Source organism: Gopherus flavomarginatus, chromosome 2, assembly GCF_025201925.1.
Source record: "Gopherus flavomarginatus isolate rGopFla2 chromosome 2, rGopFla2.mat.asm, whole genome shotgun sequence".
NCBI classification, from domain to species: Eukaryota; Metazoa; Chordata; order Testudines; family Testudinidae; genus Gopherus; species Gopherus flavomarginatus.
In genome coordinates, this window is record NC_066618.1 from 11,161,908 (window position 1) to 11,189,902 (window position 27,995).

Consider the following 27,995-nt stretch of genomic DNA (forward strand, 5'->3'; position numbering starts at 1 on the left):
TAGTCTTACATATTTTTGTGTTAGTTTTCTCTCCATTTCCAGTGCCATTTATGTTGCCTAACATTTACCGCAATCCTTTTCCTTTGTTTTTTTCTTCTATTTTCTTTCAAAACAGTTTATTAGTCTCTTAATATAAAATATATATATATAAATCTAGGAAATGACCCCAAAAATACGTTCAGGTTCAAAAATGTATTTTTGCCCATTTAGAGTATACTCATATACTGAATATTTATATATTCTGTGTTACATTGTCCCTGAATTTCCAATATTAGCTACTCAAACAAAGTGTGGTGGGATTTATTTTTTGCCATTTTGTTTTAAGATGCACAGTTGTATACCCAAGATTAACAAAAACAGCTGAGTCACAGGACCAGGCAAATCCTGTTTACATGCTAACGAGGTGTTGTTCTCGTTGCCATTGTTATAGCTGCATTCCAATTTGACTTCTAGTTATTAGTTCCCTGGAGTCCGAAAATTCAGATTTCGTTTTATATCTGCTGGTTGCATCAAGGTTGTGCAGGGAGAACAAAAGATTGGAAGATGCAAACATTTCTGGTGCTTGCAGATTTGATGCTTGCTGAGAGCATTGGTGGTGCAGTGATTTGGGGCTAGCATACAGTCTAGCAAGCTCAGACTTGTTCCATATCACAATTTAGGTGCATTTATTTCTAAAGGATTCTTTTGTGCCAACAACTGGAGAGAATTTTTTCATGTGCTTATTATGCCTCGTATTTTACGTTAAAACTTTCTATCTAGTAAAATCCCCATTATGGGTACAGACAGATCATGTGTTCTAGCATTCCACTGTCACAGCACTTACACTGGTGATTTGAATGTCATGATCATATATGGAGACATCGAGGGAATGATTCCTTCCCATACAGCGCCATAAACCTGGGGTTTCAGAATTTTAACTTCACCCGCTAGCTCACCCACAAGTGTCTAGTGATTTTGGCCTCAAGCCCATTGTACTTAAGAGCCAGATAGTAAAGGCTAGGGTGAAAGAGGGCAAGGAAATGGAAAACCTGAATTAAAAACCTTCTGGAAATACTGCTTGTGTGTTTACAAAGAGTCTATAATAGTGATAACATCTTCAGAAATTGATGTTTTTCTTTCCCTGAATTCTTCTTTATTTTGGCTTCATCTCCACCCTTGTGTTAATGTCATCCCCATCCAGATCGTATTCTTCCACTTGGCCACTGGTCCACACCTTCATACGGTCAGTCAGGTCACTGCTTCTGGGGGCCAGGATGAAGTCGTAGATCAGGGCGGCACTTGCACCTCCCAGCATTGGGCCCACCCAGAAGATCTGAAATACAACATCAAACTCAGGTATTTCTTTCAGTGCTTTCCAAAATGCTCATTCACTTTAGAGCCATTCTTGGAAACATTCGATGTTAGTCATGCACTTTGACATTGGATTAGACCTAGAGGTGGTTATGCGTTGAGGTGGGAGCCAAGAACTCCACAGTTCTAATCCTAGTTCTGATGCTGAGTTGCCGTGCATCTTTGAGCAGATCACTTACGCCAATATTACCAAAGTTGTTGTGTGTCTAAAGTTAGGCACTTACAGGGAAAAACATTTTGCATGTTTCCAAGTACACATGGTCTTATTTTCATTGAAAATATGGGAACTGCATATGCTCTGTGCCTCTGAAAATCAGGGCATGTTCATTTTGGAGTAAAATTTTTAAAAGTGCCTGAGTGACTTAAGCTCCCAAATCCCTTGGATATTCAATGGGATTTAGGTTCTTAAATTGCTTAGGTAACTTTGAAAATTGTACCTTAAGTGCCTCTTCTGGATTTCAGTGCCTACTTTTAGCTACACAAGTTTGAAAATGCTAAGCTAAACTAATTTTCCTTTATAACCAAAGTTACATTTTTGTAAATGGGAGATGGATGGCATGGTAAGCAGATTTATACAAGTTTTCTCAACTCTATCTTTTATCCTTCAGTTTGGAATTTATTGCATGCCCCAAATGCTAAGATTAGCCCTACTCGCTAATGTGCGGCATAGTGATCAGTAAAGAGATGGGAGAATACCGCATAAATAAGAGCCTTTGTTTGCCGGAGGATGGAGATGGACGGCAGGAGAGAGATCACTTGATCATTACCTGTTAGGTTCACTACCTCTGGGCACCTAGCATTGGTCACTGTCAGTAGACAGGATACTGGGCTGGATGGACCTTTGATCTGACTCAGTACAGCCATTCTTATGTTCTTATGTTCTTAAATTCACATTGCATGAGAATTTGTGCAATCAAATTGTACAGGCATAAATATTCATTCAAAGTGATTTTGAAAGTCATGTGCAATTGTACTGGTGGAAACCACATTTAAAATTCTTATGCATGAGTATTCAATTCAATGATATGTGTACATTTATCTAATCAGGAAACAGACACTGTATCATGTGATTTTAAATGGACACACTTCAAGACTTTATTTAAGTTCCAGACATAGTAGTAGTTCTAGTGGCATCCTCCGTTTTAAGCATAGGGAACAGCTCTGAAATCTGTTGTATTTCCAATGCCCTGATCCAGGACAGCATGTAAGCAGATGCTTAACTTTTACCACAGGAATAGTCCCATTGACTTCAAAGCAACTACTCACATGCTTAAAATTATTCATAAACTAAAGTGCTTTCCTGGATTGGGGTCAAAGGCTCCATATATTCAAAGGTATTTAGGCAACTAATTCTCATTTATTTCAAAAGGACTTTGGCACATAAATACTTTGAAGGATCAAAGCCTAAGTGCCTCCACTGTAATTGACCAATCACAGCTTACAAACACAGCTTGACTATCGAGTACATGGCTGGAACTCTGCAATAAGTCAGTTTATAGCTAAAAGAATGTGCAAAATAAGATAAATGGGATAATATTGAATAAGAAACAAAGTTGAGGAGTTTGTGATCTGCATGCAGTTATTTTGTGGACTGAAAAAATGCTGTGTTTATTGAATGAAATATTAAATTCTTCGCTCAGCTCTGATGATAATATATCTTTTAATGATTGTATTTTTGAACTGCAATCATACTTTTATAATGCTTCTTATCCAAAGATCTTAAAGTAGTAGGTATACATGGCAATGCTTAATAATTATCATGAACTCCATCTTACGTTTTTGTTACTAAAATAAAGTCCTATAGAATGAATGATTTGAACTTACCCAGTGATTAGTAAAGTTTCTGGCAACCAAAGCTGAACCCAAAGACCTGGCTGGGTTAATTCCACAACCAGTGTAATCAATCTATGGGAAAGAAAGAGAACTGATGTTAGGGAAGTTATTCAGAATGTAACATGTTGCACAACAGAAAAATATATATGTCTGATATACAGTAAAATCCATATTTAGTGATCACTTAGCAGGTTTGTGACTGACCAAATGTGATTCTGAATGGAATCATCTATGGAGTCTTCTAGGGAATGGAATGGAAAAGAATAAGAATGGAGACTTCTATGGAAGGTGGAGCAGAATTGTACTCAAGGGGCCAAGGGTGGAAATCCCGGCCCCACTGAAGTTAATGGGAGCTTTGCCATTGACTTTAATGGGACCAAGGTCTCACTTTAGGTTCAGAGCAGCTGCGAATCAATGTAGCTTCAATTTTAATGGAATTATGCCAGTCTATATCCTGTGAGGACCTTGCCTGGTACATCTGGGTATTCTTTGGAATCATTTCTTAAAACTTGAGGTTGTCTAGTTTGGGTAGGCTCTCTTAGTGTCATTGCATATGCCATAGGAGTCCATGCTACTTTACAAAGGTCACAAAGACATGGTTCATATCCCAAAGAGCTTAACATTGAGGTTATATGAGACACACAAGAGATGGCATCAGGCCAGGTTGGGGAATGGGAGACGTTCACAAAACAAGGTTAGGATGTTACTTGTCTTCAAAAAAGCTAATTCCTTGTTTTATATTATTTTGTTATAATTTTATTTTAAAATATAGAATATTGAGTGTTGATAACTCAAGGCAAGTCACTCTGGGGAAGGAGTGGGGTTTGGAGGAAGGGCTTGAAGGAGAAAAGGGCTACATGGTGTACAGGACTTGGGAAGATATTCCAGGAGCAGCAGAGGAGGAGTCCAGAGTTGGTCAGGGAAAAAGGAGACAAATGAGGCTGGTGAATAGCAGAACTAGTTTAGTGCAGTTCTTGGTGGGCATACTGTGTCTTTCACCTCTGAGGTTTCTGAAATCTAAGTGATGGTTGTTGCATTTGGAAATGAAGGTATTGTTTGACCTATGACTTTATAATTGTATAGCAATATCCCAAAGTACTGTATTAAGGCATAATGCCATATAAGCTGTAGAGTTTGAGATGGTACTTTACATTAATGTAGAATCTTTATAAGGGTGGGTCACAAAGATGTCTTCAATTGGCCGGGCTAGTGAGCATTCAAGGTGATATACCAGCAGGATAACAGATATTTAACGGGAAGATAAGGACTGTGAAAGGCATTTTGGCCGGCAGGCTGGAATTTATGGCCTTCTGGCCATGAACAAAATAAACTAGCCACTCCTGGAAAAATCCTTCTAAGGACCATTATGTGGGAAATTGCAGAGTATCTACAATGAGAGTTAAAACTTACAGCAAGAAGATGTCCTAAGGCAACAGAGAGCCCAATGGCCAGAGGTGCTGATCCTGAGATATCATTTCTTCTCCTGTCTGTGGTGGCAAGGACACACAGCACCAGTTGGAAGGTGGCAATTATTTCAATGCCCAGCCCTTGGCCTGAATTGATTCCATCTGCAAGCTGTATGGAGACAAGGAGAATAATTTCATCTGACAATCTGAGCCATATGCAGGTGAGACTTGATGCTGAATGTTCATACTATATTAGTTCTTCAGTGAGAAATTCTAGGCCAGTCAGGCAATTTCATCCCTCGGGTTGCTTTTAATTGACCCAAAGAGAAAATCTAGAGTTGAAATACCAGCCACTGTACTCATCAAATGCCCCTGGAACTGTTATTAGATGATACTGTAAAACTATAAACTCTTCCAGCCACAAATTAAAACTGAGCTCCTAGACACAGTGGCTTTTGGTAACAGCCAATTGCAAGTTTCTGCAATAAGAACATAATCTGTATGTATATGAAAGACAGAGAGAACCCCAAATCTGCCATCTATAAGTTTAAGGTTACACACACCCTATCCACTGAACTGAGTGTTCAGTGGACATATTAATTTCTTCCCAAAACCTAGACATTGTAGAAACAGATTGCACATTGCTCTGTTGTCGTACAGCAGCAAATGCCGAATAAATGCAAGGGGAATAAATAAGACAAAGAGAAAGAGAGATGGTGTGATCCACTGGGTAGAGCACTGGTCTGGAGGCTAAGAGACCTGACTCTGTTCTTTACTCTGCCACTGGTATACTGTGGGACTTTGGGCAAGTCACATCATTTCTCCGTGCCTTACTTTCCCCACCCTTTATCTCTCATCCGCTTGAGTTGCAATTTCCGCAGGAAAAGGACTATCTATTACTACCAGCTTGTACAATGTCTGGTTTTCTGGAGGCCCGTGATCTCTGTTGGGGCCTCTCAGTGCTACCTGAAAAGAAGAGAACACTCGCAAGACAAAAACGCCACACAGTTGCTGCTGAACCCTTCTGAAGGAAAGCAAGTTCTGGGGGATGTGTCATAACTGTCCTACTCAGATCTGAACCTTAGAGTTCAGAGCATGAGAAGCTAGCATGAAACCTCCAAACTTAATCACCAGCTTGGATCTGATATCGCTGCCACCAGCCAGAAAAATTCCAGTGTCTGGCTCACTCTGGTCTCCCCAAAACCTTCCCTGGGGAACCCCCAAGACTCAGATGCCCTGAGTCTCACCACAAAGGGATATAACCCACTTCCCTTCTCCCTCTTCCCCTCCAGGTGTTCCCTCCCTGGTTTCCTGGAGAGATATACAGATTCAAGCTCCTTGAATCTAAACAAAGGGATTCCACCCTCTTTACCTCCTCCCAGATTTCCCCGCCCTGGGTACTCTGGGAGATTCCCTGCTTCAAGTCCTTGAAACACAAGTACCGAGAGATCTAATCTCTCTCCCCCCTCACCCAGAGGGTATGCAAAGTCAGGCTTAGTAATCTAACACAAAGAGATGTTCCCCCTCCCTTCGTTTCTTAGCCTTAACCAGTGAAAAACACTTAAACAAGTCTTAAAAAGAAAGCTTTATATAAAAAGAAAGAAAAAGACATAAAATTGGTCTCTGTATCAAGGTGACAATATACAAGGTCAATTGCTTAAAAGGAAAAATGAATAAACAGCCTTATCCAAACAGAATACAATTTAACACATTCCAGCAACTACACACATGTAAATACAAAAAAACAATATAAACCTATTGTCTTACTATCCTTGTACTTACAACTTGGAAACAGAAGATTAGAAAGCCTGGAGATAGAGGTCACCAAACCAAGACAAAGAACAAAGAACTCACACCCAAAACTTCCCTCCACCCAGATTTGAAAAAGTCTTGTTTCCTGATTGGTCCTCTGGTCAGGTGTTTAAGGTCACTTTTTGTTAACCCTTTACAGGTAAAAGAACATTAACCCTTAGCTATCTGTTTATAGACTCATAGACTCATAGACTCTAGGACTGGAAGGGACTTCGAGAGGTCATCGAGTCCAGTCCCCTGCCCTCATGGCAGGACCAAATACTTATGACAGGATGGGCCAGCTCTGACAGGCATAGACACAACAATCTTGCTTCTACTGATGTCACAACTAACTATTGACATCAACAGTGTTACATCCCCTCAACACTGGCATGCATCAGACCAGGGCCACAATATCTAGTACATCATTGAGCAGCAAAATGAGTAAGTTTGCTTAGAAAAAAATGAAATTTGCTCATTTTTTGGAAGTTCCATGGAAAACTTGTGCTCAGGAAACACTCATAGATCATGCAGAGTACATGTAGAATGCTGTTTGTCCTAGTTCTGTCCATTGCTCACTAAACATGGGCCTGTTTCTGATCTCAGCTACACTGGTTTAAATGAGGAGAAACTCCACTGAACTCAATGTTAAGTGACACTGTGAAACTGGAATCAGGCCAGTGTAACTGAGAAACAAGCCTGCTCTGCAAAGTTTAAACCCAATGTCACTGTTATCAGTAGGTTATCCCATTTGTCATAGTATCTGCATTAAAAAGTGCAAGGCCATACGTGACAATAACATATTATAATTATATTGTGACCCATCTGGAACAAAGAAAGTACAGGAAATCATGTTTGAAAATCTGTTCTCATGAGTTTTCCAGCCTAATTTCCTTAGGAGAAACATTTGGATAACTTCAGAAAAGTACCCAAACTTTTGGATGCTTAACAAAGTCCTTTGCCTTTCACTCCTCACTAGTCACTTTCCTGAAAGAGCAAAATGACTGGGCTGGAGCCTCATCTGGCATAAACCAGCACAACCCCATTAAAATCAGTCTGCACTAGTTGAGGATCTGGCTTATGAATAACACACTTTTTTACATGCGACAAAAAGTCCTGTGGCACCTTCTAGACTAACAGATTATCGGAGCATAAACTTTTGTGGGTGAATACCCACTTCGTCAGACTCATGTAGTGGAAATTTCCAGAGACAGGTACAAATATACAGATCCAGACTAAAGTGGCTACCCCTCTGATACATTTTTACATGCTACTCATGAAAAGAGCTGGATTAATAACCCTACAGTTAGAAGTCATCTGTTTCTCCACTGGTGCCGAGTAGTGTCCATTGCAATGATGTTGTTGTGTGATGTGGACACCCATTCTCTAGGAAGTGGACTGAGGCAACCAACCATCCTTCTGAACAGTAATAGCATTTGGGAGCTCATAGACTCATAGACCCTAGGACTGGAAGGGACCTCGAGAGGTCATCGAGTCCAGTCCCTTGCCCTCACGGCAGGACCAAATACCGTCTAGACCATCCCTAATAGACATTTATCTAACCTACTCTTAAATATCTCCAGAGATGGAGATTCCACAACTTCCCTAGGCAATCTATTCCAGTGTTTAACTCCCCTGACAGTTAGGAACTTTTTCCTAATGTCCAACCTAAACCTCCCTTGCTGCAGTTTAAGCCCATTGCTTCTTGTTCTAACATTGGAGGCTAAGGTGAACAAGTTTTCTCCCTCCTCCTGATGACACCCTTTTAAGCTATTAGTCTTAACTCAATAAGAATTGATTGCTTGGAGATGAAAACCTCCACTACCCAAGCATGCATACTAAACCCTTGAGCCATACTACCCTGCTCATCTATTGGTTATTCACCCATTGCATCTGCAGCTTCCCACCCAGCAATTCCAAAAAGACCGTTTATTTATTCCATCCCACCTGGCCCATCAGCCCTCCCTTCAAAAAAGAAATCACTTTATTTATTGCAAATCAATGGGGCTTGTGCTCCTAAGTCACTCTGGGTAAGTCTACGCTGCAGCTGGGCAGGGTAATTCACAGCTCGGGTAGATGTGCACATGCTAGCTTTACTTGAACTAGTGCACTAACAATAACAGAGTGGCTATGGTGCCACAGCCAGCAGCTTAGACTGTCTGAGTACATACCGAGGGTCTTGTTACGGGGTTATACTCAACTGTGGCCACACTGCTTTTATTAGGTGCTAGCCTGAGCAGCGATAACATGCGCACATCTACCTGCGCTGGGAATTATCCCCCCCTCGGGCCATGGAGACATGCCCTTAGGTATTTTTGAATATCCCACCTATATATTGAACTTGGAAGGCCAAATGTTGAAATGTAGAAGCCAATTGCAGGTGCAGACTATGAAAATCAGGACAATGAGACAAAGGTCCCCCAATACAACTATGGAGTCAAATTCTCTGCTGTTGTATCATTGAGCAACAACTAGATTTGCCCTTCATATCAAAAGATTTATTTTAAAATAAATTGCTCCGTGAAAAACAGCTTTAATCCTTATCTATGGGAGGCGGAAATCATATTCTTCCTCCTCCCCCGATCCCAAAAAAGAGGCCTATGTTCAAAGGTCATTCTCTGTGTTAATCAACACTTATTGATGGACTCTGTGGAATCAAAGAAAACCTGGAAAGGTCATAGGAAACCTTTACCAATGTCATAGGAAAGCTTTTCCTTTTGCATGGGCTTGTCAGACGTAATTACATCTGGCCTGAGAGGCACATCAGTTTTCATTGGAGTAGGAAGGAGTGCGGGCTATGTTCCAAAACTCTACAAACCAGGACTAAACATTGGATGGTCTGCCCTGGTTTTTTCTCTATTCCTTTGGTCGGATGTCAATAAACATGGTGCTATGGAGGTCTGTCTGCCTTGTCTTAGAGGGTCACTATAGTAATATACAAAGTTGTATTAAGGCAATCTGGGCCCCTGGGTGCACCACAACATGGGGCATTCTGTGGCTCCATCCCCACAACCATATCAGACATTTGGAGTGGAGACGACAGGCAGCCCACTTTTTCCCCGAAAAGTGGAGCAGGGTAACTTCTCCCCATACTTACCTGAGCAGCTGGGATGTATCTGCCGGGATGAGTAGACCAGGCCTGCTGAAATCCTTTATCCCTTCCAAATACATAGTCCTCTTGCCAGGATGGTGCTGATGGAGCTACCCGTCACACCCCTTTGAGATGCATGAGGCAGTTTACACCTCTCAGAGATGTCATTTCAGGCTTTCTACAGACTCAGGCAGACAAAACTATATTGGTTACACGTGAGTCATGTTTGCAAGGTTTTCTTCACAACCATAGGGCTAAAAACATCTTTTTTTTTTAAATGAAAGCTTATTTTTTATCTACTCATCTAACTCCAGGATCTGAGGCCCTAGGCATGCACGGAGGTTGCCTATGCCTCAATCTGAACCTAGTAGCATACAGTATTACAGGACGACAACCATTCTACTGGCTTTAACCATCAGAATGTATGTAATGAGAAACATCATTGTTTGCATAGGAACATGGGGTTCTGATGGTAAATTATTCCACTGGTCCCACATATCTGCTATCCTACATCTAGCACCATCTACCACACACCTGACCAAGGTGCTTGTCCTGCAATTGGACCTGCATGGGATTTCTACAGGATCGGAGCCCAGGTATTCAATGTTTTTATTAGGAAATATTCCTTCCTGGCCTTTGTAGTGGTCAGTTAATGCTCTGAAACATGAGATTTGATCACCTGTCTAGTGGGGTGAGGAGAAGCCCATGTGTCCCCTTTAACTATGTTTTTTGTGGTTTCAATTCAAACCCTTGACAGTTTTTGGCAGGTGAGTTTCCTTTGGTCTTTTTTTAAAGCTAATATGCTAAAAAGAAAATTAGGAAGAAAGGAGACCAGACGGTTCTAAGGAGGTGGTGGTAAAGTGCAGGGCCTGTCACCTGTGCATTTGAAGCTCAGTCATAGAACTGTTTGGCATTCAGCAAAAGTCAGTCCCACCTGCCAGCTGTTTGGTGGTTTATGTGAACGCATTAGATGGTCCTTGTCAGTTCCTAATGTCCACTTCGCAAAACCCACCAGCCCAGTCCCAACTCTAGATTGACAGTTTCAGCAGAGACTGAGGGAGGATGGAAATGCAACTAACCCCTTAAGTTTACAGGTAGCTCCTCAAAGTCCTGGTAAGTCATATGGGACCTTGTGGTGCCATTGCCTATGCTGTTCTCAATGGTACCAGATGACAGAACAAGGAGTAATGGTCTCAAGTTGCAGTGGGGGAGCTTTAGGTTGGATATTAGGAAAAACTTGTACTCTAGGAGGGTGGTGAAGCACTGGAATGGGTTATCTAGGGAGGCGGTGGAATCTCCTTCCTTAGAGATTTTTAAGGTCAGGCTTGAAAAAGCCCTGGCTGAGATGATTTAGTTGGGAATTGGTCCTGCTTTGAGCAGGGGATTGGACTAGATGACCTTCTGAGGCCCCTTCCAACCCTGATATTCTATGATTCTATGTATCTGACAGGAAGCCTTTGGCTCTCATGGATTCAAGGCCTACAGCCATCCTGAGTTCTACATTTTAGTGTATACTTGTTAAAACAATGGACTCAATCTGCTGAACAGGTGGGGAGAGGCAAAGGTTGCTATAAGCCCCCTTTACACCTCATGCTGCTTGGCCCTGAACTGGCCTCTGGCACAAGTTGTAGCAGCCACAGAACTGCTCTAACTCACAGTAACTAGAATATCCCAGGGTGGCTCCAACACACCGCGTGTCACAGGGAGAGGGGATGGGATTCCCCCACATTCAAGGAATCCTCCATTGCCTCTTTAGGGCAGGTTTATGATCACTTGGTGCCATTCCGACAGCACCAATTGACCTTTCTGGGGACAAGGATCATTCCCAATAAATGTACAGTATGATTTTCATAATTGCAGCTTTTGGACGTCATACAATGGAAGTGGTGGCTTGGGTTATACTGGTGCATTTCCGTGTTCTCTTTGTTATTGTCTTACCTAAATGAACAAAAATAAACAAAGAATGGCAGAAAGGTAATGGGAAATGGGAAAGAGCATACACCACTGTCTGTGTTATACCAGGTGCTGTATAAGAACAAAGAACGACCATTCAAAATACAAGTTTGAAGAATACCAGCTCTAAGAAGAGAGAGGAAATGTTTCGTGTTGGAAACGGAGTATCACTGCTTGTAGAGAACCTAGCACAACAGGGTTCTGCTCCTTGACTCAGGCTCCTAGGGTATGTCTACACTGCCCACTAAGCCTGGGCTCTGACTCCGGTTTAAGCCCAAGCCCGTCTTCTGTCCAGAAACTGAGTAGGTTCAGCAAACGTTCAGGAAGGTCCTCTTGATTTTGTTACAGAGTGATATCCAGGGGAAAGGACAGTATCACTCAGACACAGCAAATCTACCTCTTCCAAAGATAATCTTCATCTGTAAGGAGCTTCGCAATTGCCCATTTACCCAATGGCATGGTTAAAAACCCTGAGCTTCGTTACTTGAGCATTGATTATTAAGCGTTGCTCAGGGACAACACACTGCTCCCTTTCTGGGATGATTTTTATCTATATGAACCTGGCAACCATTCATTGACTCCATGGCCGTGTAGAAGAGTGTGGTCTATAAGTAAATCTGTCTTGGCGTTTGCATGCAGAACTGCAGGTAGTTCTACTACAGCGCACTCCTGATTTAAAGTAGATAATGTCCAGAAACAGCTTTCATTTTTGCCGGTCTGTTTAATGCACACTTGGAATTACATCACCCATTGTTCAGTTCACAAGACCCATCTCAAGCCTTGGTAAAGGCAAGCAGGTAATGTAATCTGATGGGATGGTTCAACAGCCTGCAAGATTCAAGGTACATTTATTGTTCAAACAGTGATCACTAGAGCTGCTCATGGAGTGAGCAGAATTCCTTCTCTGTGCAGTTGTGAGAAACATATGGCAGCCACATTGCAAATAGCTCTTACAGGTGACAAAATGCTTCTCTCTTTGATTTGTCCATGAGTGGAGGTATTCAAGCTACCTTCTTGCTGTTGCTCTTCATGGACATATTTAGCTGACCCATTTCCACCACTTTGAGCAGGAGTGTGGGCAATTAATGGCATGTTTTCTTTCCTTTTGTTTTATCAGAGCAGGACATTTCTTAGTAATCTGACTTCAAAACAGAAACAGGGAACAGGAAATTAAACTGGCCCAAGGTGAACATGACTATGTACTTTTATGGGGGCTTCATATTTTTTGTATTAGGGACAAAAGTACATCAAGTCAAAACATGGTTCCAATTACATGGACAAGAGAATAGAAAGGACATTATTATTTGTTACCCAAGGTGGTTTTATCACGTGGAACTATGTGCCATATCATCCAGCACCCTTCTAGCTATGTAGCATACATTCCAGGGTTCAATTCACTTTTATATAACAGGGAATTGGTCAGTTTCTCATCATTCCTTTAAAATATGGAACTTTTTGCAAATGAGTACATCAACCTTGCATAGGGGACATAGTCATCTTTGTATCTTCCGAACACTTCTCTACTTGCCATACTGATATGTTTTCTCCTAGCATGAAAATTAAGCAATATGGAATGTTGAATTTCATTGACAAAAACCTCCAGAGTTACTTTTAGTGCCATTCAATTCTAGAAATTACAGATGGAAAAGACCTGTTAGGTCTTCCCTTTAGCAGTACTGGAATGTTCCCTATAGTATGGCTTATCTAGTCTGGTTTTAAGGAATGGGATTTTTATCACCTCTCTTGGGAATCTATTGCATAGTTTCACAGAGTTTAAGGCTCAAAAGCACCATTAGATCATGCAGTCTGACCTCCTGTGTTTAACAGGTAATTAATTTTTATCAATATACCCCTATATTATGCCCAAAGATTTTAGTTGGGTCAAAGCATTATAGTCCTAGGAGACTAATCTGTGTGCTGCAATTTACTTTCCTGTTCTCCCATCTCTATTGCTAGCTAGTCCCCTTAGACCATCCTAAATAATTATTCTCCCTTCTTCCACTAACAGGTAATGCATATTTATGCATTAACCCTGAAGAACCCCACATACAGCATAGCTTGCAAAATAACTATATAGCACTGTGAGAGTTAAAAGATTCTTCCACTGTGCTGGGCTCATTGAAATCCTTAATTCCCCCAAACTTTCTTTTAATATGTTTAGAGTGTAAATGCAGTGTGCACAGAACCTAGCATCTGTGGGGCATTACTGTAATACAGATAATATAATCAATAATAATAATAATAATTAATAATAATAATAATTAATAATTAGTATCTTTTCCCTACAGTGAACTCATTCTTTAGTATGTAACATACAAGAAGCTTCTAATAACTACCACTAGACATCCCCATATTTCCCACCATAGACATTAGCTCACCCAGTCCATCTCCCTCCCAGTGCAGGTCTGTTCCCTAAAGAACATTTCCTGCTGCTTTCCCCAGCCGAGTTTGAAGTATCCTAAGTGATGCAGCTCTCCCCACTTCTTTCAGGAGGTTGTTTCACAGACATGCACTCTCTGAAATTGTTCCTTACTATTTAACTTAAACACTCCCCTGCTTAATCTTACCCTGTTCTTTCTAATGATAATTCATTGTACGACCTGAAATGATTAATCTCCTTCTTTTCTATTCATACTCTAAAAATATTAATACATTGTTATCATAGCCATTAGTCATTATTTAGCCAACCTACAGAGATTCATATTAAACTCTATGAATCTCATTTCATAAATCAATATCTGCAGTCCACCCACACAACCACTTTGTTCTACTCCAAAGTCCCTCAGTTATTCTGTTGGTACAGGACACCTTTCCTCAGACTGGCTCATCTGTTGTCTCCTTTAACTCAGGTAACTATGTCCCGACCACCACAATTCATGGTGCTGTACCAATTGGATATGAGCAGCTTCACTTCCTGTCCTAGCCTGTACTTAGGGGTTTTATGCACCGTAGAACTATGGCAGCATTTAATCCCAGTGATGGTGGCAATTCAATGGGGGACCAAAACAATCACTCTATGTCACGTGGGTATTTTTTAAGGGACTTCGAGATACTGTAGGATCACAGCACTGAAGTCAGTGGGACTGCTCACACGACTGAAGTTAGTAAAAGCTGTTATCCAGCACTTTACAAACCGGAAAGCTCTATAAACCGGCATTTCTGATCTTCACTGAAAGCCTGATTTATAGTCCAGTTGGTGTGGGGCCAGCAGGCTTCCAACCTGGCTCTGCTTGGCTCCCCAGAAGTGGCAACATGTCTCTCCTGCTGCTAGGTGGATGAACGGTCACAAGGGGTTCAGAGTGCGGGAGGGGGTGCAGGGCTGGGGGTTGGGGTGCGGGACAGGGTGTTGGGTGCAGACTCTGGGAAGGAGTTTAGGTGAGGGAGGGGCTTGGGGCAGGGGGTTGTGGCACAGGAGGGGTTTCAGGGTGCTGGATCCAGGTGGCACTCACTTCACGTGGCTCCCCGCAAGCAGTGACCTGTCCCTGTTGCTCCTAGGAGGAGGCATGGCTAGGTGGCTCTGCGTGCTGCCTCTGCCCTGCCCTGACCGCTGGCTCTGCAGTTCCCATTGGCCAGGAACCGCAGCCAATGGGAGCTGCGAGGGCAGTGCCTGTGGATGGAGGCAGCATGCAGAGCTGCCTAGCTGCACCTCCAACTACGAGCATTAGGGACAGGTCATAGCTTGCAGGGAGCTGCCCAAGGTGAGAACTGCCCAGATCTGGCACTCCACACCCCCTCCTGCACCGCATCCCCCTGCCCATAAACCCCTCCTGCACCCAAACTCCCTCCCAGAGCCCACACCCTGTACCTCTTCCCACGCCCCAACCCCCACCCTGCACCCCCTCCTGCACCCAAACTCCCTCCCTCTTAGTTAACCGAAATTTTTTCCTTATCGGCACCTCCATTCCCCCACCAGGCTGGATAAAAGAGCTTTTACTACATGTGCTTTGTTGCATACTGTTTTGTTCAGTTGGGGTCAAAATACGCTATGGCCACGATCTGGCAAAGCACAGAAGTATGTGCATAACTTCAATCGTGATTAATATTCCACATGCTTAAGTGCTTTGTCAAATCAGGGCCCAGATTCTGTGAGTTATTATAAAGTTATCAATATTGCGATGAAGTTGTCATCTTCATAACTTTACAAAGGCTTTGACATTCAGATTTACCTTTGTTTGTTACACAGCAGGTAAAGCATTAAGAGTTCTCCCTGAGTTGACTATTTAATAATGTTAAATCCTCAGCAGTTGGGTAATTGATTAATCATAACATGTTAATAATTGTTCTGTATGGTAGACCTCAAACCACTTTTGTGGAAGAGCTCAAACCACTTGACAAACAATAATTAATTAACAACATGCCTGTGAGACAGGCATTATTACACCCATTATTTAGCTGGTTTTGATTTATATAGTGCCACTTGTCCGAAATCTCTGGGACACAAAGAGATTTAAGTGGGCTTTTTGTCTCAGACCACACAACAAGGGCATGCTCCAAAACTCATTGAAGTTAATGGAAATCTTTTTAAAAGACTTCATCAGCCTGTCGGTCAGTGATAGAACCTGCAGTAGACTATGGGGGCATAACTTCCTGTCCTCTGCCAGACTCTCCCTCCCAACAAATACAGATGAGAAAATCCTAGATGCCAGCCCAGGCATTTCTCTAAGAACAGCTGTCTTCCACTCTTTGGACAGTAGACAATCTCAAATAATAAGACCCAACCACTATCCTCCAACCCTCTCCACTACAGGGTGAGAAATTAGTCATTCCTTTTGTGTTACAGGGCCCAATGGGCTATAAAGAGAAGAATGATGGCTTCATTTATATTAAACCAATGTATATAAATCTAATGTATGTGTCCAGTGGCAGACAATAAATGTCAATATATCTACAAGTCTTTCATTAAACATCGCCTGTGTGAGGCAAAGCATTTGTGGAAGAGTCTCATTACATTTTCCTTTTGTATATTCCCCGTGGGAAAGTTTCCTTGTGAAATGATTTTTTATTTTACTGTTTGGGAATAAACTAGGAGGTTTTTTTTTTCTAAACTGAATTAAAACTGAGTAAACAAATCCTTTTTAGAAGCATGTTTGGAGCACTTAGTTATACAGATAAACTATTTGTTACCTCCTTCACTGGCAACTTGTAATGAGAATTGGGTGCCTACCTGCGCTTTGTGCCTATGACAATCTCCCCCAGTATGTGGATACTGGAACAATTATCTGGCTTTGTACAAACACTACAGTGTGGGCACTTGCTGATTGCCTTGAAGTAGCATGAGTTTTATATTTCTAAACCCAAACTCCAGTGAAACTGAAATCTTCTTTGGAATTAAGGGGCTATCCAGATACTTCTCAAACCCGAGGTAGTTTATACCTTTAAACTCTCCTTTCTAAAGGTAAAAAATGGCCATTAATATTCAGAATAGGCTTCTGGAGCGAAGGCAGCAACTCCTGCTCTCTCATTTCTCTGTCCTGGTCATCAATATAGAAGCAACATCAGAAAAACGGTTTAGGACCAAATTCTGTCTCCATTACATCCATGTCACCTCTGTCTATTCTGTTCAGGTTCTCAGATGGCCCACATCACCATATATTGTCTTTAGAAAAGGGATCAGGGAGAGAACATGTGAGTGAGAGTGAATAGCAGCAGTAATAAGGGAACTGTGCTGCTAGTTGGAAGGGTCTAAGAATCGGAGAAAGACTGGCTGTCTGAGGTGTAGATTGTTTTCCCAGTGGAGCCCAGGATACAACAGGATTTCTAGGCCGCATCCCCAAACCCAAGTGGTGGATTAGAGACCTCCACCTCTTTGGGGAGAATAACTTTGTTGAGCTATTCAGACACTTTTCACCTCTCATTTATTTATGTGTCTATTTATTTTCCTGACCAAGATAGAGGACAGGCCCCGTGTAATTGATGTAATGGAATAATATGCTGCCCTAAACTCAGATTTCATTGTCTTCTGTGGAGCTCTACCCACTTACTATCAGCTCTGAATACAGTTCTGAATTTCAATGTAATTATGTATTTTTCACTGGGATTTTCCTTTTAGAGCACATGGTATCAGGTTCTGCTCCCATTCCCACTTATGTAAATCCAGAGGGGATTTACTGAGTTCTTCTTGTTATTGTTTTTATATTATTATTCCTATTTGTATTGGGGCAGCACCTAGGAGCCCTTGTCATAGACCCAGCCTTGCATTGTGCTAGGTGCTGTACAAACACACAACCAAAATTATAAAAGCAAAAAGACATGCTCTGTATATACGGCAAGAGCCAACAGGTGGAGACAGACCAACAGGGGAGCACAAGGAAACAATGAGACAACTTGGATGTACAAAATAAATGTCATTTCTCACAAATGAAATTTGCATCATAATACCTTTTCTTTTTTTTAAATCCTGGGATGACAGATTTCTAAAATGGCTAATGAAGATCACGTTTACATTTTGAATTTTTTATCAGCCTTTGTCTGTTAGTATGACCTATTCTTATCTAGTGTTTTCAGTTAAACTAGAGAGTGGGAAAGCAAACACTCATTGACTATAAATCACTGTGAAAAAAGCAGGAAACTTGTATATGAGAACAGGAAATTTTCTAGAGCTGTTTTTTCCTCCTTTAAAATTTGTGAACTAATTTTGTGGTCAGAGAGGGAAAAAAAGGGTTGTCATAGATTTGTCTTTGTACAATTCTTATTCCTACATTTTCTAGGATTCTCTTATTCTTTAAATAGCTGCCATCTTCCATCCACCCGGAGAGCCACATTTTTGGCTGGCATAAGTGAACACAGCTCCATTGACTTCCATAAAGTTTTACTCATTTACACAAATGGAGAATTGGCCCCAGAGACTCCCACAAGCTATTTTCATTACCTCATTCCTTCCCTCCATCCTACCTCTCACCAGAAAGACCTCTTCCTCTCCCCATTTATTCCCAGATTACTACCTCACATGCCAGATTCCCAGTCTGGATCGATACAGATAGCTACTTTTTTCATGCCTAGTGAATCTCAACTGGATTTGTCTCAAGCCTTGAAATGCAGGCTTGGTAGCCCTGCATGACCTGGAGCAAGTTCCTCCTACACACAGCTCTGTCAGGGCATCTCTTCCCATGAAATCTGTGATGCTTTTCCTAGGCCTGCCCTGAGCCTAAAGTGAAAGATGCCAGATCAAAGATTCTAGAAAGTAACGTTCACTGATTGGTCACAAAACACTCAGGGTGGTGGCAGAAAGAGTTTCCTACAAATTGTAGCCAACACGTCTCAACTTTAGAACTGAAAACTCTAGAACACAAAACAAATTTCACCAAAGATTTTCAGGAGGAGAGGAAGTTCTGTTTTTTCACTGAGGAAAAAAATCATCAAATATGTTCTGGACAGTTCTACTCACTCTTAAATTGCTGGAACCTTCTCAAGGGGTTAAAAAGATTACACATTTCCTTTTAGTAGCTTGAACAAAACTAATAGATATGATTAGGTCTATTGTATCCCATTCTTATGCAAGTCTATAGATTTTCTCCCACAATCTGAAGTCGTAGAATAATATTTTGTATTTAAATAGCACATTTATTCCAAGGATTTCACAGCGCTTTCTAAACAAGAATGTTTAACTCTTCCTAATACTCTAGCCACCACCAGGGGTCCACTTCTGGGCATAAAAGTTGCTCAGGAGGGCTCAATTCTAAGCCTAAGGACTAGACTGGTGGGTGGATGGTTCCAAAGAGATTCTAGAAGCCAGGGATTGCTACGCCCCTTTCTCCCATCCCCACCCACTGTACTAGGAACCAGGGTGCTGTTTAGCCACTGCAGCTCTGTGCCATTTAAGGAGCTCCCACATCGAGAAAATCTTCAAGTGGCCAATTTGGCTGGTTTTATGGCTGCTTCACTCCATTGGATAGCATTATCATACTGTAGGTTCAGGGCCATCATGTCAATTATATTGTCTTAGGAAAGGGTCAGGAGGGGATAGTTCCATGCATTAAGCAGATGTGTTGATTTGGGTGGACAGTCTAAGTTGTTTTATAGCCTCATGAGATGTGCTAGGCCTAATTAACACCTCCAGACAAACCATATTCCCTATACACTATGCATGTTGTGCAAGGATCTCATTTACTTAGTGATAAGGCTATCTCATAAGTATAGTAGAGAAAAAAGCTGGGTGAGGTAATATCTTTTACTGAATCAGCTTCTGTTGGTGAAAGACACAAGCTTTTGAGCTAACACAGAGCTCTTCTTCAGGTCTGGGAAAGATATTCAAAGTGTTACAGCTAAATCCAATGCCTTGTATTTAGCTGTGACACTCTGAGGACCTTTCCCAGAGGCAGACCTGAAGAAGAGCTCTGTGTAAGCTCAAAAACTTGTCTCTTTCACCAACAGAAGTTAGTCCAGTAAAAGATATTACCTCACCTATTTTGTTTCTCTAATATCCTGGGAACAAAATAGCTACAACAGCACTGCAAGTAGGTACAAGTATAGTGTCTTTTACCAAAAAGGGTTTCAAAATACATATATTGGGTGTGACTCGTCCATCACAGAGAACACAGGACATTTCTGGGGTGGTAGAGAGCAGCTATTCTGCATCAGAAACACTAATCACTAATTTTTAGGTGGGGAAGGAAAGAATAACTTCTCCAAGTAAAACTGCATAAATATTCTAAAGAGGTAACACAGCCAGGAAATAATGGCTAACTCTCCTGTTCTTCCTAAATTAACTATAACATTTACCCCAGGGTGCTAGTTGTATGTCTCATTCAGAAGATGGATCTTCTCTCACTATGGAAACAAGTTACTAACATAGCAACACCGCTGCAGTTTTCAAACAAGTGATTTTCTTGTGCTCTGTATCTTATCAAAGTCACCCATCTCCCTGGCCGAATGCTGTTAGCTACTACCCTAGTATGAAGTTCAGCTAAAAGACTGAAATATGACAAGGATAATTCTATAGTTCTCTCCATCCCCCCAAAAATATCAAAGAGCTCTGTAAATTATCTGTTGTATGCAGGGATCATTTTGCCCACCACTGAAAAGCATCCACTTCTGGAGTGCACTACAGCAGCTATAGTGTGTGTTTAACAGTGCAGAACATAACAACACAACAGCTAGGCCAGCAGGAGAAAGAGAATACGGTGTTTAATTGAAACCACAGGGAGAATTTAGTTATGCAGAATGTAATTTCTTATGTTGAAATTTGAACAGGTTGCAAGGACTTAAGTCTTTGTCTTATAAAGGGTGCCATGCCCTCTATAATGTCTGTAAGCCCAGACCTCAGATTTATGTCTTATCTGTCCAATGGCACCTCCAGGAGTACAATAGTCCATAACTCAAGGCTGGCTCAGAGGAAAAAATGCTGCCTACTCATTCACCATCCTTGGGGTTTTCTTTGTAAGTCCCACCACCCAACCCAACTCTTGACCCAATCTGATTTTGTTTAGTTTAAGAGTGGATGAGATCACAGTCTGAGGGCGCGGTCATAATGAAAGAGGGAAACAGGAAAAACTGAATCACCAAGGCAAAACATACGCAGAAGCCACATTGCTCTGGTCTTTCTAAGGCTTTCTCTAATCTGTGATAAGAGCTGTGTGAATAACCAATTCTTTGGTTTGGTGGCAGAATCAAAGAAAAATTGTTTCGGTCCACCCAACACTAAAATATTTTCAATTTTTCAATGAACAAAAAATAGGACAAAAGTTTGACCCAAACCCAAAACATTTCATTTCATCATCAGGGAGGTTTTTGAAGTCCTTTCAAAAAGACAACTGAAGTAAAATTCAAAACAAAAAGTCATTTGACATTGAAAAATTGAAACAATTTGTTTAGAAAATATCAAAACAACTTCTTGGGCTGATAAATCAGTCCTAGTGCTGAACAACACTCAAAGACCACTGCTTGTTCTCCTCAGTGAGTTACTTGCATTGAGCACATGCGGAGGGATTTGTCCTGTAATGGCAAAGCGCTGGGGAAGGGAGGGGCATGAAAGTAGTGGTTACTGCCAAGCACTGATCCTGCTGTGGTGAAGAGCTAATGCTGTGGTGAAGCACCCTCCTTCCTTTTTTGGGCAAGACTTTTGAGTCATCTCCAAGCCTGGTTAACCAGACAATATAAAATCATTTTGCATCCAAGCTTGTACATTCATGCATCTGCCACTGTTGACTCATCTGTGGGACACAGCCTACTTGACTGGGTGTGGCAGAGGGACTATCCATTAGAGAGACCGTCCAAAGCACACTCGAGGAACAATATGCAGTGAAACCCATACAGAACTACACCTTTATTCATGTGATCTATTGGGAGACTGCTCCAAAATATCTCCGAACATACTGAATCCAATTGTGTTCTGGCTTTATTCGAAAGACATCTCCTTTATGTAACCAATTTCTGTCAGCCCACTGCATGCTCCCTTAAAACAGAGTTGGTTGTATTTATTCTTCTTGTTTTTCCTCCTCTGTCTAGATTAATCTCCTCTACTACTCATGTTTATTTTCCTACCTTTAAATTCTTTTTCATTTAATTTAAGGCAGAATTATCACTAGTTTTCCAAACTTGAAGAAAGGTCTTTTAGAACAAGCAAGGAGCTTGCTTGCTAAGCTTTGCAGTGGGGTTCTCAGCAGTTTTAATAAGTATACAAAGCCACATGAGGTGCAGTAAATTATGAACCCATGAAGCAGTGCATACATTTTTCACAATCTTATAATTTCAGCAATAGGGAAAATTGACTTTAAAATTGACATCACATATTTTACGGCAATCTGGTAAAAGTGTTGAGATAATCATTGATGGGCAGCAAATATCTTTACTACAGCAGTTATCTGACAACATATCAGTTGCCTCTTGCCTACTTTTCATTAACTTAAGCAGGTTGTTGACCATTAATAGTCTGTTTAGTGTAAGTAAACTATACGTTAACAATCCTTAGCTTACAGATCTGTCTCAAACACAGAATAGTCAGCTACATTCAAAACCAAGGCTTAGGGTCTTGGATTTACTCTGCTCTTACAGTTCTAACATGTGGAAACTAGTCTGGGGTGAGAAGCTGAAATTATCCCCCCCAAAAAATAAAAAAGATGCAAGATGATGGAAAGAGATGCCTCCTCTGAACTGCAAACAGATACCTTTCCTGTGTTAACACTGTGTCATAGTTAAAGACTGACAAGGGAGGGCCAGTTTTTTAGAATTGCACATACCCACCTTGTCTCTTACTGTCCCTCAGCATTAGTGTCTGATTCAAAGCCTGCTGAACAAAATAAATGTATTTTCCTTAATGTCAGTGGCTTTTGGATCAGGCCCTTTTAATGTGGTCATCTTAGCGTAACACCAACAGACCCTGGTCAGGGGCAGGCAGGATTGAACCTGGTACTTCCGGAGTTAAATGCATGAGCCTCAAGCCATACAGCTCTTAGCTAAGCTTCTAGAGCAAACTCATTAATCTCCTAGTGGTCTGGGTTCTGTTGGAGGGGACAGAATACCATACCCAGCAGGTGTGTGTGGCTTACATTAGCACCATATAGTTCCTGAAAGTAAACCCTTTAAAGGAGTTCAATACTTTTCCCTGCTCCCTGCACCCTTGCATCTCTCTTGGTGTGTTTTGTTATAACTGCTGTCATTTTGCTTAGCTTGCTGGCATTGCTTTTTGTCTGTTTGGTTTGCTGTTGGTAGGCAGGGAGGCTCACTATTACCACGAAGCATACATGCAGGCCTGAGACTGCACCTGCACAGCAGGTTGTCTGTTCACTCACACTGGGCATGTGCAAATGTGCTTGCACTTTTTTTTTGGCTCATAAAAACATGAACAATTGACCCTAATAAAATCTGACGATGTTATATCAGAAACCACTCCTCTAGGAACCGTAGCCCAACCTAAAAACCCCTTCTTTTTTTCCACACATTCCCATTAATGTCCCTCTCATTCCCACTGAAAGCGCAAGCCGCTGAAGCTGTTGGCAACAATGTAGGTTCTATCCCTTCCCTATTGTACTCTAGTTAAAGGGGGCGGCACCGTACAAAGGCAGATCTACATTGTTTCTGCTTATCTTCTGTTTAAGGACGGATCCAGCCTGCTCTGAGGCTTGACCTGTGGTTTTTTCCCATGTGATCTATCGTGACAGGTTCTGAAAAACCTTCTTGTCAGGGCAGCTGCTGTGATGTTTTCCCCCTGCACTGAACTTAGCCACCTAGCCAATCTGGACTTGCCAGTGGGAAGTGAATAAACTTGTTTTCCTCTCTATTTCTCTCACAGGGAAAACAACAGCTGCTGCTCTCCCCATCTCCAGGGAGATCCCCCCACTGAGAGTCCAGCCAGAACATTTAGCACTGAATGAAAAATCATTTCTTATGAATATTTAACAATGAAGACCATTGACACCCATGTTTGGGATGATAGGTGTCACCTTAGAGAGCTACATTGACTGCATGATTAGGGTGCTGATCAGTGTCATGGACAAATTCCAATGTGGGGATATGGTCACATATGGTGCTAGATCAGGGGTGGGCACACTTTTCGCCTGAGGGCCACATCTAGGTGGGGAAATTGCATGCAGGGCCATGAATGTAGGGCTGGAGCAGGGGGATGGGGTGCGGGAGGGAGTGCGGGGTGTAGGAGGGGGTGTGGTGTGCAGGAAGGGGCTCAAGGCAAGGGGTTAGGGTGAAGGAGGGGGTGTGGAGTGTGGGAGGGGTTCAGGGCAGGGGGCTGGGGTGCAGGGAGGGGTGTGGAGTGCGGGAGGAGGCTCAGGGAAGGGGGTTGGGGTGCAGGGAGGGGTGTGGAGTGTGGGAGGGGGCTCAGGGAAGGGGGTTGGGGTGCAGGAGTCGTGCAGAGTGTGGCAGGGGGCTCAAGGCAGGGGGTTAGGTGCAGGGTGTAGGGGAGGTTCTGGATGTGGGCTCTGGCCCGGCGCCATTTACCTTGAGTGGCTCTGGGGCGTCGGTGGCACGCAGCGGAGCTAAGGCAGGCTCCCTGCCTGCCCTAACCCCATGCTGCCCTGGAAGCAGCTGGCACCATGTCCCTGCAGCCCCTGGGGGAGCGGGGGAAGAGGGCTCCACATGCTGCCCTCGCCTGCGGGTACTTCCCCTGAAGCTCCCATTGGCCATGGTTCTCTGTTCCCAGCCTATGGGAGCTGTGGGGAGCGGTGCCTGCAGGGGAGGGCAGCATGCGGAGCCCTCTACCCACTTCCCCTTCCCCCAGGGCAGCAGGGACATGATGCCAGCTGCTTCTGGGAGCGGCGTGGGGCTGGCAATCCTGCGGGCCGGATCCAAAGCCCTGACGGGCCAGATCTGGAGTTTGCCCACCTCTGTGCTAGAGCCATAAAATAGCATGTTTTTTTCCCTACAGGGTATTCTCTTCCCCTAAAAGCACAAATTCCACTGAATTCTGCTGAGTTCCTGTAAAGACTCAGAGGCTTCCTTCCTGCATGTCAGGTGGAATTTTTAAGTCTCCTGGGGTAAAATCGAGTCCCATTGAAGCCAATGGCAAAATTACCACTGATTCCACCCTGACACTTCGCACATGCCATTAGATTTAGTAGAAACATTAGCAGGCTGGGAGGGCAATAGGAGTAAAATATTGGTTCATCTGGGGGGAAAAAATGGAGAATGACCCATTACACAAAGTAAAACTATTTCCCCATGTTTATTCCCCACCTTCATCCCCACACTGTTCCTCACAACTTCTTGTCAACTGTTGCAAATGGACCATTTTGAGAACCACTACAAAAAGTTTTTTTCTCTCCTGCTGGTAATAGCTCATCTTAACTGATCACTCTTGTTAGAATGTGTATGGTAACACCCATTGTTTCATGTTCTCTGTGTATATATACATCTCCCTTATGCTCAGATACATTTGATAAAGATAAAGTGCCTCAATTACTCCTGTTCTTTTTTCTCAAGGAATGATTCTTTCCCTCTCACAGCCAGCTTGTATTTGTTTTATTATCCCTGTAGACTTTTCGCCCTGCCTTCTTGTCATTCCAGTTTTATCTTCCCAGTCTTTCCCCCTCCCTCCCAGGCTCTTCTCTTTGGGGCTCCTGTCTCCCAGCCCCCCTGCCTGTGCAGTGTGTGTAGCGCCCTCATAACTTGGGGGTTAGTCAGAAAAACAAAAGGGGTTTTGTCTGGTGTCACATATCCGCCCAGCAATGGTCCAGGTTCACCCAGGTTTAGGGAGAACCAGTGCACGAGGGTTTCACAACTGACCAGAGTGCAGATGGGGAAATCCAAATGCTAACACGCTGGGAAACAGACCACCCACATTTAATAGCAGGTGGCAGCAAGGTGTTTGCAGGAGACCTCTTTGCTTACATCATGTCCCATGTGCTTCACTCCTGCGTGGTCTGTTCCCTCCGCCACTGCTTTCAGAGGGAAAGAGTACACACCGTTTTTAGACTCTGATCCAAAGCCTATTGAAGTCAATAGAAAAACGCTCATTGATTCCCATGGGCTTTGGGTCAGCCCCATAATTATTATCAACATTTTTAAGCTGAGTGGATAGATGGATCATCATATCCCCTGTATCCACAGATTCCAGAGATGTAAACAAACAACTAATATTGAAATGGAGCATGAAGACCAGTGACACCCACTTGTTACTCTGGAGTAACTTATTAAATACCAACTTTTACTAGATTTCTCATAATTTTCATTGTAGTTGCCTATGACACCTCAGCAAGTTAAACCATATTACATGATTTGTTCATTTAGTACTCTGTGACTTGTTCTGTTTGTTTTCTCTTGCCTATAAAGGGGCTACCTGTAGCAAAAGACACATTCTGATCAAAACCTTTGCTTGCAAATATGCCCAGTGATTTAAACTGGGTGCTGAATATTAATGTCAAAAACTGCAACCTTAGATTCTTTATATGGGAGGGAATGTCCAGAAGATTTATAATAAGTGCACTTTGCAGAATCAGATGGAGTAACTAGCCATAAGGGAAATCCCAGTTTTAATATTCCTGTAGGTAACACTAATGAGGTGTTTGTGGCTATGTGACTGACATTGAAAATAGGCTCATTCTACGCCAAACAAATGCTTAAAGATATGTGTATCCATTTAGTTGCCACTCTGGTCAAATGCCAGTATTTTAAGGAGGAACAGCTGCACTGAAATGAGCTGAGCAGCTTTAATGAAATTACTGTCCACAGTCACACAGCCACAAACATCTGTCTGTAAAAGTATTGAAACCAGAGCTTCTATTATAGACAGTTGCCTCACCTCCTCTTGGACAGAGCAATGCAGAATTCAACATTTCTGTAAGTGTATTTATAAACAAACAAAAACACAATAAGTGGCAACCGTGACTCAATGTCAGAGAGCGATTCAGCTCTCAGTATAATGCAACAGGTACATTTCATTGTGGGTTTTTGACCACAGGATTTCCTTTGCTACAGATCTCCATCCCCCCATCTTTTTCTCTCTGTGTTTAGTTAGGCACCCATTTTCTTAGCATCCATCCTGGGGCTCCCTGAGCCCCTAATTAGGTAGCCTATACAGAGTAACCTGAAAACAATAAAAATATATATTCATCTATGCACACTAAATGGCATCACCAGAAAAGATATGTAGACTGAGATTTTCAAAGTCTCCTAAGGGATTTGAATACCCAATTGCCAATAATTTTAATGGGAATTGGGCATCTAAATCCTTTAGGCAACTTTGAATATATCATGCTTGACGTACAAAAGCAAACACCAACATAATGTGATTCGAGTAACCACCAGCATATGGCCTTGTTTCAGGAAAAAGAAGACCTTCTCTTTGATCTCTGACTTACAGAAGATGGTTTATATATCCTTAATCTCTCAGTAGTCGCAAGTGACAGCATGAGCCCTAAAAACTTTATCCTATGGCAACTGAAGTCAAGGCAAAAGCTCCCATTGACTTCAGTGGGCTTTGGATGAAGCCCTATTTTAAACAGAGTTGCTTGCATTCTGACTGCCTGCATCAAACACTCCCCAGGCACCAGATTGCCCTCCTCATTAGGTTATTGGTCTTACATTAAAACTTCTGCTTGAAAGTGAGAAAGAAAAGGTGATCGGCTTACCGCATTGAGCCCAAGGGAGTTGTTTGGAAGAGATGAAGTGACTCCAGAAAGAATCGCCGTGGCTACCACTGCTCCTAGGCACTGGGCAACGATGTACATGAAAGCCTTCAAGAGGCTGATCTGACAGCTCAGCAGAAGACCCAGGGTCACCGCTGGGTTCAGGTGGGCACCGCTGATGTGGCCCACACTTTGTGCCATGGTTGCAATCGCGATTCCAAAAGCCAGCGAGACCTTCACATTGTCTTGAGTGGCTGTGGCTGTCTTGTTGCCGACTACAGGGAAATTGTAGCCCAATGCAGAGCCGATGCTGATAAAAATAAAGAGGCTCATGGCTAAGAACTCAGCCACTATTGCCCTCCAAAACATTTTCTTTTTGAATTCACTAGCCATCTTTTCTCTCTCTCTCTCCCTCCCTTCCCCTGCTTGATATTTCTCTTTTAAAGTCTGAGGAGAAAGCTGAAGAAAAAACAGAGTTCTTGGATTATTTATAGGGCTTTGGGTGGTCTGTAGGAGGAAAGGGGTGTTACACAAAAGGAGGAAAGAACATCTACATAGATT

The 27,995-nt window shown here is 42.4% G+C and overlaps 1 protein-coding gene and 2 long non-coding RNA genes across 4 annotated transcripts; 1 reads left to right on the top strand and 2 right to left on the bottom strand.

Moving 5' to 3' along the window:
* Window positions 1-27,925, bottom strand: AQP1 (aquaporin 1 (Colton blood group)). Its single transcript, XM_050942802.1, has 4 exons — window positions 27,438-27,925; window positions 4,594-4,758; window positions 3,175-3,255; window positions 1-1,312 (listed from the first exon to the last, which is right to left on the bottom strand). The coding sequence occupies exons 1-4, from the start codon at window positions 27,825-27,827 to the stop codon at window positions 1,133-1,135; spliced, it is 816 nt and encodes a 271-aa protein (XP_050798759.1). The 5' UTR covers window positions 27,828-27,925; the 3' UTR covers window positions 1-1,132.
* Window positions 1,242-16,348, top strand: LOC127045951 (uncharacterized). Of its 2 annotated transcripts, XR_007772860.1 has the most exons (3): window positions 1,242-1,335; window positions 9,926-10,067; window positions 11,494-16,348. It is a non-coding gene; the product is annotated as an uncharacterized LOC127045951 (long non-coding RNA). The 2 variants fall into 2 exon arrangements; XR_007772859.1 differs by lacking the exons at window positions 9,926-10,067; window positions 11,494-16,348 and adding an exon at window positions 2,720-2,991 and having other exon boundaries at window positions 1,247-1,335.
* Window positions 6,164-6,775, bottom strand: LOC127045971 (uncharacterized). Its single transcript, XR_007772888.1, has 2 exons — window positions 6,671-6,775; window positions 6,164-6,577 (listed from the first exon to the last, which is right to left on the bottom strand). It is a non-coding gene; the product is annotated as an uncharacterized LOC127045971 (long non-coding RNA).
* Window positions 27,926-27,995: the final 70 nt, after the last annotated feature.

Bases quoted from the DNA above. Each gene is read 5' to 3' on its own strand.
- AQP1 (XM_050942802.1), bottom strand. From the start codon at position 27,827: ATGGCTAGTGAATTCAAAAAGAAAATGTTTTGGAGGGCAATAGTGGCT. The intron at 4,759-27,437 runs GTAAGCCGATCA...GTCTCCATACAG, and splicing joins ACTCCCTTGGGCTCAATGCG to CTTGCAGATGGAATCAATTC. The intron at 1,313-3,174 runs GTAAGTTCAAAT...GTTGTATTTCAG, and splicing joins GAAACTTTACTAATCACTGG to ATCTTCTGGGTGGGCCCAAT.